Consider the following 9,290-nt stretch of genomic DNA (forward strand, 5'->3'; position numbering starts at 1 on the left):
AAAAAAAAAAAAAAAAAATCAGAAATCTCAAAAAAAATCTATTAAAAGTAGGTATTTGGGGATTATAAAATCATTTAAACACAATAATAGATCTGTGAGTAGCCAGTTTCCCTGTAAGTGGACATGGGCCAAACTGGCAGTATGGCTGACCAGAGGTAGGTGGGCCTGGCGGCATGTTGGCATCTCCGGAGGCCTTGAGTTGCTTGCCTGAAAGCTCCCAGCTCCGAAGGGATAGGAGGAGAAGCTGTGGATTACTTTCCCTGGAAAAGAACTCTTCCCAAATCTGCTGCTGCCCATAAACCCCACCTGATTGCACTGAGTGCCTGGGGAAGAAGAAACTGCTAAAGTAGGTTCAGAGCTTGTAAAAGCTAAGGAAAGGGCACTCGCATATCAGAACCTAGGTGGAGGGAAGAGTTCAAAAGATTTAGAGACCAGAATCGGGTGAGAATAGGAACAGAGAGTCTAAAAGGAGCCATGCTGAGTTCTAAAAGCACCGCATTTAAATGATGAAGTTAGAGGCGCTTAAGGAGGGAGAGGAGGCCCGGGTTTCTAAAGGAAGCAGCCAGAAGGCTGGCTCAGCTTTGCAGGGAGTTTTCTGATGAGCAGAGAAGGAAACATGTCTGAGGAAGTACAGAAAGACAAACAAAAAAGAGCCTGCCAAGAAAATGAACGGCCAGCGTGTGCTTAACCATGCAGAAAACGGTAACACAACAAGAGGGATCTTGTCAGGGACTGGGCTGGCTGCTGCTTCAAGGTGCGTCGGCACAGTGAGCGTCCACACGTGCCCAGCTGCTGTCCAGCGTCACCACGTCCCCTCCCCAGCAGGACAGAGGCTCTCCCCAGGAACCAGACAGAGCAACATGACAAAGGAAAGCATGGAGCAAGCGGTCAAAACAGCAAAAGAACGCCTGGCAGCTTGCAGCAGCTCAAGGCAGGCCCTTGAGACAGTGACCCAGGCTGCAGAAGGACCCATAGCGTGACCACAAGCCCACTGGAAGTGGCCGGGCAAGGCCGCACATCTACACAAAGCGCCATTTCCCTCAGTTTCCAAGAGCAGGTGATGATGATGTCCTAGCATTCTGTACAGAGGCACTCTGTCACTCTGTGGCCAGGCTTCAGCTTAGTAAACGTGTAGCTCGCGAATTTAGAGGGGAAAAAAGATGGTGAGGACTCAGTTAACATAGGGGCACTTCAAACCCCAAGTCCTGCTAGCCTCATCGCCTTTGCTTTTATTCTTTATGGTGCCCAGAATTGAGCCCAGGCCCTCAAGCATGCTAAGCACGCACTCTACTGGAGCTACACCCCTGGCCTCATGACCTTGGTATATAAGAGACAAATGGGTTTGTCATAGACATAAACTCACAGCATTTTAGGGCCAGAAGCAGCTTTAATATAATTTGTTTCCCTCATTTTGCACCTAACAAGCATGGATTTGTAGACCTTCAAGGAGAGCCCTGGGACTATATGGGCCCCTGCCAGAACTCCAGCCTTCCCATCAGAGTCCCACCAAACATACAGCTTTTCAGGAAGACACCTAACAAATGTTGTGATTATAGCTGGATGACCTTAGAAATACAGGTTTCTGTAACTGCATGAACAGCCAAAATCCAGTGTTAATTTATTACCTCAACAAAGGGGCTGTCTAGCTCTCTCCTCTCAGTATTTGAGAAATGATTTACAGATAGAAACAGAATGCCTGTTCAAAATGACACAAAAACCAGGTGTGGTGGCGCTCGCCTGTAATCCCAGCGCTGGGGAGGCTGGGGCAGGAGGAGGATCGCTGTGAGTTCGAGACCAACCTGGACTACATAGTGAGTTCCAGGTCAGTCTCAACTACATAGTGAGACCCTGTCTCAAAAAAAAAGACACAAAAATGAGAGGGAGACTTGGGACATTGGATGAGAGAATCCAGATTTCCTTAGTCAGAACAAATGCAAAACCTATAGCACGAAAGGTAAAGGGGGACAAATAAGAAAGGATTTGGTGTCACAAAATATGAGAAAGACTTAGCTCTTAGCAGCCCTTGTGAAAAGGGTTTAGGGATTTCACTATAAGCAAACCACAAACTAACAGAGTAACAAGCCTGCCAAGAAAGATAATGTGGCCATACCATGTGGTAGGCAAGACAGCAGTCCCCAAAGGCCACCTGAATGGCCTTCCTGGGAGCTCTGAACGTTACCTTCGGTAGCAGAAAGGACTTCAGAGATGGGACTAAGTTAAGGATCTTGACTTGAGGAGATCATCCAAGGTTACCCACCAGTGCTCAGTGCCCTCCTCGGGACCCTTAGAAGTGAAAGAGGGAGGCAGGAGGGTCAGGATGAGGACAGGTGATGTGACAATGGGAACACAGGTGGGAGCAGTGTGGGGCCACTAGCCAAAGACCATGGGCAGCCCCTGGCAGCTGGAAAAGGCCAGGAAATGGGTTCCTCTCTAGAATCTCCAGAAGGAGTGCTTCCTTAATGACTCATTTTAGACTTCTGACTTTCTTTTCTGACCTTCTGGGTCAGAGAGTAAAGTTGTGCAGTTTTAAGCCACTAAATTTGTGGTGATCGCTCTAGCAGCAATAGGGCAGGAACACGGGCTGCGTTCATGATGGTTGGAGGGTCTCACCCAGCAAAGGTGGTACCATGCCCTGTGAGGCCACATCTGTTTTGTTGTTTTTTGTTTTTGTTTTTTGGTACCAGGGGAATTGAACTCAGGTCCTTGTGCTTGCGAGGCAGGCGGCAGAACCACTGAGCCAAATCCCCGGCCCACCACATCTGAATGTTAGGTTCTGTTCTGGTTAGGGGATTAGGAAGCGTGTTGACAAAGTCACTTACACATCGGTTGTTGAAGAACCTCAGAGTCATAACAAACTAACATGGAGATGTAACAGTTATCTTCAAATGTTTGAAGGATTAAGCCAATGAAAGGTTAGAATCCATAATTCCAGAGGGAAAATTCAGAACCAATGAAGACATTCACAAGAGTCAGAGTTATCAAAGTAGAAGCTGTGCCTTGCTAGTAGGAATCTTCTTGTCCCTAGAAGCATTCAATCAGAGGCCTCCAGAGGGCCAAGGTTGGTCAAGAACTGCTCTAAGGACTTTTATTCTAAGATTTGAAGACCTGACAGCTCTGGAAAGACAAGGCACATTTCCACTGGAGTCCCAGATTTATCCTTGTGCTAGACTTGCTAGTGAAATCGCACAGGAAAATAAAAGCAGTAGCAAAAGTTGTTACTGTGGCTGCTCCTGGAACTCTCACTGCTGATTTTAAATTGACTTGAGAACTGTCATCTTGATGAGTAAGTAAAGTATCTACCTGGGCCAATGTCTCATCATTGGTGTACGTTAGAAGCCCCAAAGCCTGAAGCACAGAAGACCAGGCAGGCCAGGCCTACCCTTCAGCATTTCCCACCTGCTGCCCCTCAGGCTGTGCCGGGGTCCACTTCTGCCCCTCTCGAGAGTGGCCACACAGCTTCATTCTCAGGTCCTTAAACCCAAACGGTATCTCCTGTGAGTCAGGAGGCCACACATGCAGAGTCATGCAAGCAAAGTCCTCGGAGCGGTGGGGCTCCCCTCTGGTATCCAACTTGCACTCCTATGTGGTAGGCTTCCAGGGTAAGGACAGAAGAAAGATGCAGCTGATTCGACTGAGCTGAGTCTCTGAGAGAGCGCCTGACACCTGGCCCATGTGCCTCAGATTGGAAACCCGATTGCCCAGAGAGGCCACCTGGTCTACCCTGGCAGAGATGCTACCCTCGTCTCTCCAAGTGGTTTTCTCTGAAAGTCTCAGAACTGCTGCTGCTTGACTTGCAAGAGAAAAAGCAAAGCGCACTGGAAGGAAGCTTCTCTGAGGCCAGCCTTTGCTTCCCGGGCTCTGTCCCCTGCTCTGAGCGTCAGGCCACTGGTTTATGGCCTATGGGCACACGCAAGGCACATGAGCACCAGGCTCCACTGCCGGTGCCGGCCCGAGAGGAAGGCAGAGATGCTTGTGTCAGTTGATTAAAACCTTCTCAGGCAACGTGTCTGGACAAGCACCCGCTCTCTCACCCCCCAAAGTGACTGTGCCCGTAGCTACGTGTAGACGTAAGGCTGACTGGCTTTGTGCATCGATCCGAGTCGCTGTCCCTCCACCCATCGTCTCTCACGCAGTGGCTTGTATATATTTTAATACCTGTGCATTAGCTTTCTGGCTTTAACTCAATTTGTTTAAGGCAAGAGGAAAAGAAACCGTGCCTAAAGACGGGGTGACCGTGCCTTTATAAAGGGACAAGGCCTTGTCACTCCGCACCTGTCACTTGCAAGAGTTGGACCCCAATGCTCCAACTTTGTGACTCTGTGACAGCAGCCCCACGAGGCAGCTGATGGGCAACAGCCTTCTAGGTCTCCACCAGCCTCCCCTGACGCTCACACAGCAACACCAAACTTAGGTGAAAGCTACACGTGTGCCCACCAGGTGCCCATTCACCTTGCCACTGCCCCACACCCTCCTGGGCTGAGCTCAGAAGCCGCCACTAAAGGTTGTACGGGACTGGGGACTTCCGCAAAGGATGCGTATTTGCCAGCTGTGCCTGACCGTAGTCGCTGAATGTGTCCATCCGAGTGGATCTAAGTCAGATTCCTTGATACAGCTCAGTTTTTCATCTGCAAAATAGGAATGGTAATGGTTCCTCATCCACTAAGTGATTATGAGGATTTAGGGGCTTAATTCATGTAAGGTACATACTTAAAGAGGCCTGCGAGGCTGGCCCTTAGTACGCTTAGCTTCTTTTTATCATCACTGAATGAGTACATATAAGTCAAACAGTTAGAAATGTGTGAATAATTTACCGCTAGATTTGATTACTGAAATAACGGAAGGGAAGAACCAGGGCTGAAACGTAACGTGCACATTCTCAGTGCTTTATGTTCGTATTTTGCAGTGTGAAAATTCCTTTTTATTTCCACCCCACCCCCACCCCAGGACTATACTTTGTTATATGAAGAGGCAAAATATTTTCAACTTCAGCCCATGTTGTTGGAGATGGAAAGATGGAAGCAGGACAGAGAAATGGGTCGCTTTTCACGGCCCTGTGAGTGCCTCGTGGTACGTGTGGCCCCGGACCTTGGAGAAAGGATCACACTCAGTGGTGACAAGTCCTTGATAGAAGAAGTGTTTCCAGAGATCGGCGATGTGATGTGCAACTCTGTCAACGCAGGCTGGAATCACGACTCGACGCACGTCATCAGGTTTCCCCTGAATGGCTACTGTCACCTCAACTCAGTCCAGGTACAGCATCGTATATCGCGCAGGCCTCAGACGTCACTCTTAGCGCTGAACCTTGCCCTTCCTCCAGGGAACTGAGAAATTGTCATGTGGGAACATTCCTGTTGGATCAGTAATTTATCACCCATCTTTTTATTTATTTATTATTTATTTACTTACTTATTTGTGGTACCTTCACTTGAACTTGGGACCCTGAGCTTGCAAGGCAGGCGGTGGAACCACTGAGCTAAATCCCCAGCCCTTATCACCTGTCTTTTAGACATTCCTAAAGTCTTTCCTGAGCATCTAGTATGTGCCAGGTACTGGTCTGAACATGGGAGATACAGAACAGAACAAATAGTACTTGGCTTGTGGGATTTGCATTCTGGGGTTGGAGTGAACATTAAGCAGCATAAATACTGCTGAGCTAGAAGTAAGGAGGAATCTGGGATGGGATGTCCCAGGCAGAAGGATTGGCAGGTTGTGAAGTCCCCAAAGCAGGGGCGTGCGTGGCACACTGAGACATACCAGGTCAGCCGTCAGAGCTGGAGGAAAGGGACTTGGGGAAAGTGAAAGCTAGGACACAGGCTGAGATGACCAGGGAAAATCTGGACAGCCTTGGAGAGAGAAGCAAGCACTCTAGAAGGGAAAGAGATTTTGAGCAACAGTGACCGGCTGTAACAGTATTTTAAAGCCAGTTCTCCAGCAGCAGGTGGAAGTAGTGAAGCAAAGGGACCGGTTTGCAAATGGGAGTCCAAGCAGTCACTGGGACAGGTCTGACTGTGAATATCTTGAATGTGTACCTAACAAGGTTTTCTGACCATGGCTGTGAGTCATTAGACAGAAGTCCAGGATGTCCAAGATTCTCAACAGAGAAACGGATGAGTGGCATTGACATTTTCTGAGACAGAAAAGTCTTTGGGAAAAGAGGACTCCAGGGTGGGATTCCGAAACTTGGTTTACCTGTGTGAGGGACTGTGTGCCTTAGAGGCTGGTGGGTGTTGCCAGCCTCATCTAAATGTGTAGGCCCTGGGCTCTCTGCACTCTCCCTGGCTGCAGCCTGTGTGTACACTGCTTCCTGTAGCACTGCTGACTCCCTGTCTTGCTGCAGGAAGACAGATGTACCTGGATCTTGACTGCAGATATCTCTGACATGAAACTCTTACAAGCCAATGGAGCGAGAGTTTGTTTTTCCCCTTCTCTTTAATTTGGATGGGTGCATGACTTGGTTCAATATTCAGTGACCAAAACCTCTCCAAGAGCTAAAGATTACAAATGTTCAATAGACCATCTGCCTCTGCAGGACTGTTCCACAATGAGGCATAATTTTTAAAATTTCTGAGTGGCTGGGCAGGGTGGTATTTGTCTATAATCCCAGCCCTCTGGGAGGTTAAGGCAGGAAAAGCACTAGTTTGAGCTGAGCCTGGGCAACTTAGTAAGACGCCGTCTCAAAATAAAAGAGAAAAAGGGCTGGGGATGTAGCTTGGTATAAAAAAACTACACTAAAACTTATGAACAGATACCTGAGAGCAAAACAGCAGAAAATTCTAGCAAATAAATGATCCCTACACAGGCGAGTCAGGAAGGCACACTTTCAAGGTTCCAGAGGGCAGCATTCATAGTCTCGCCTGTGTTGGTGGTGCCCCCTGCAGGCGTGGCGTGCTCCTGCACTGCCCTGAGCAGTGTTGTGAGGGGTTCCTGCAAAGCCCTGCCAGGTGCCCCACCCCCACCCTAGCCCCCAGGGAAGCAGAGACATTCACCAACCCATCAGAAGCCCTCAGCCCCACCCCTGGGCCAGGAAACACCTTTCATTGGTTCATGTGCTTGATGCATGTCCCAGATCAGATGTGGAACTGTTCATCTGGATACAGCCATGACCCACTCATTTCCTGTTCCACCCACCAACAAAGGACACCAGCCCATAGGCACACAGGGACGTTGAGATAAAGCATCTGACATCCAAAATGCCACCCAGTTATTTAAACATTCTCAAATGACTGCTAAACCCAAGAACTTTGCTATTGAGTTGGTGTTTAAAAAGCAGCAGTTTCATAAGCTGTTTGCATTACACGGAAATAAGCACTTGACCACCTCCACAGCAACATTACATCATGTTGAATATTGGTCATATTAGGCATACCAGAATCCCAGAGAGGAAGACCCTTAGGGGTTTCCTTATATTAGCAATTTGGTGGCCATAACATCACTCAAAGGATAACGACCCTCACGGCTTTTTCAGCTTTGTGTCTTCTCTCCTAGGCATAGTACAGGATCCTTCCCAAGCAAAGTAGGGTGGGGCTTGCTGACTGGTCGCATTCTTACCTCTGCTGGAGAATTCCCAGATGAGCAGCTCTTTGCCTTTTTCTTCACCCGCACCAATGAGTTGGAACTTGGGCATTGTTTCCTTCATCCTGGGTCTTGACTGCAGATCTCTCTGACATGAAACTCTTAGAAGTGAATGGAGGGAGAGTTTTTGTGTGTGCACTGTGAATTCACCTGCAGAAGCGGGGCTCTGCGCAGACGAGGTTTACATGGTTTTCCCAAGGACTTGAGGGTTTTCTTCATTGGCCACAACTTGAGGCTTTCACTTTTAGAAAACATAACCCCCTGCTCCCCAGTGTCATCTAGTAAGCTATTTTGCAAAATATTTTGCTTCCATATTGAAGCAGAAGACCAAAAAATAATAATTTTTGAAAAGCAGCAAGAGTTCACTTTATAACTGACTACATTATCAGAGTTATTTAGTAACATTTCATTTCCTTCCACAAAACATCTGAGAGCGCTGGGAACTGTTTTATGAACTTAAGAGTGTCAAACATGTAGTGACAAATGCAGGGATCTTCTGGCATTAGGAATTTGGTTTCAAAAATTAAAGAACAGATCATCTGGCTTGCGTTTTTTAAGGTTAAAGGATGTCTAATTTGGACCCATGCTCTAATACATAACCATTGCATTTATTCTCCCTCCTTGAATGCATGCAAAGCCATAAATCTACTTCAGATACAAACAAACTGGAAAACTTGTAGTAAAACTTGACTGCCTTAAGTAATCCATTCATTCTGCTGTCAAAATACATAAACCTTCCGAAGTGAAGTGTAGATACTAACTCAGTATTGGAAAACTTGCGAGTCCAAATGAGTCATCGGCTAAGTAAATTCAAACCCTATTCTCCTTCCATATTCTTTATCACCTCACAAGATATATTTTAATGGTAAATGAACTTTGTAATGTGAACTCTCATTTTTTTTGCAAAGAAGGCAGCATTGCAATATATGCAAAGCCACCCAGCCAGCCATTGGGATTTAAGGCTAAATAGGTCTGAGTTGGAGATCCAGTTCCATCACCCGCTAACCATGAGCCTCTATTTCCTCATGTGTACTGTGGGGCTTTTACCACCCGGTGTTGTAACTGGCATGTGGAAAGCAGATGTACAAAGGCATGCTGTAGGTATTAGAAACATGTGCTGTCTCCCTTCTGCCCTTCAATCCAGGGCCTTCCTTGGGGAGCAGACGTTCAAAGGCATAAATGGGTTGGATGAGGCGGAGCAGAGCTACACTGCTTTGGAATGACCCTTTGAGGGTATTCACCTGGCAGACGACTCATCTCATTCCTAACCAGCCACTTGTCTTGGCCCCTCGCAGGTCCTTGAGAGGTTGCAGCAAAGAGGATTTGAAATCGTGGGCTCCTGCGGGGGAGGAGTGGACTCGTCCCAGTTCAGTGAATACGTCCTTCGGCGGGGACTGAGGCGGACGCCCCGCGTACCCTCTGTCATCCGGATAAAACAAGAGCCTCTGGACTAAACAGACACACTTCTTATGCAAAAGAGGAAAACATACACAACAGACACCGCAATCAGAAAGGGGACATTTATGTGCAGCTGGGACAGCAAACCAAGTTCTGGACCTAAAAATCGAATAAAAGACACATTTATATCCAGTAGCGATCGCACCTGTATTCATATGGGAACAGTTGGAGTAGTGATATCCTCAAGGTGTAAAGAATATATAAATATATATGTGTGTGTGTGTGTGTGTGTGTGTGTGTGTGTCAAAAGGTAGGAAATG

General features: G+C 47.5%; 1 protein-coding gene across 7 annotated transcripts in view; it reads left to right on the plus strand.

Annotated features, from left to right (window-relative positions):
* Nucleotides 1–9,162, plus strand: part of Kctd1 (potassium channel tetramerization domain containing 1) — a 190,507-nt gene extending 181,345 nt beyond the window's left edge. For all 7 annotated transcript variants that reach the window (XM_010643553.2, XM_010643588.2, XM_010643579.1 and 4 more), the window contains exons 4-5: nt 4,945–5,250; nt 8,868–9,162. In XM_010643553.2, the coding sequence (XP_010641855.1) occupies nt 4,945–5,250; nt 8,868–9,026 (465 nt within the window). In that variant the 3' untranslated portion in view covers nt 9,027–9,162. The remainder of the gene's footprint in view (nt 1–4,944; nt 5,251–8,867) is intronic.
* The last annotated feature ends 128 nt before the right edge of the window (nt 9,163–9,290 follow it).

The sequence above is a fragment of the Fukomys damarensis genome, unplaced genomic scaffold, assembly GCF_012274545.1.
Source record: "Fukomys damarensis isolate Sample0158 unplaced genomic scaffold, DMR_v1.0_HiC HiC_scaffold_30, whole genome shotgun sequence".
Classification (NCBI taxonomy): Eukaryota; Metazoa; Chordata; class Mammalia; order Rodentia; family Bathyergidae; genus Fukomys; species Fukomys damarensis.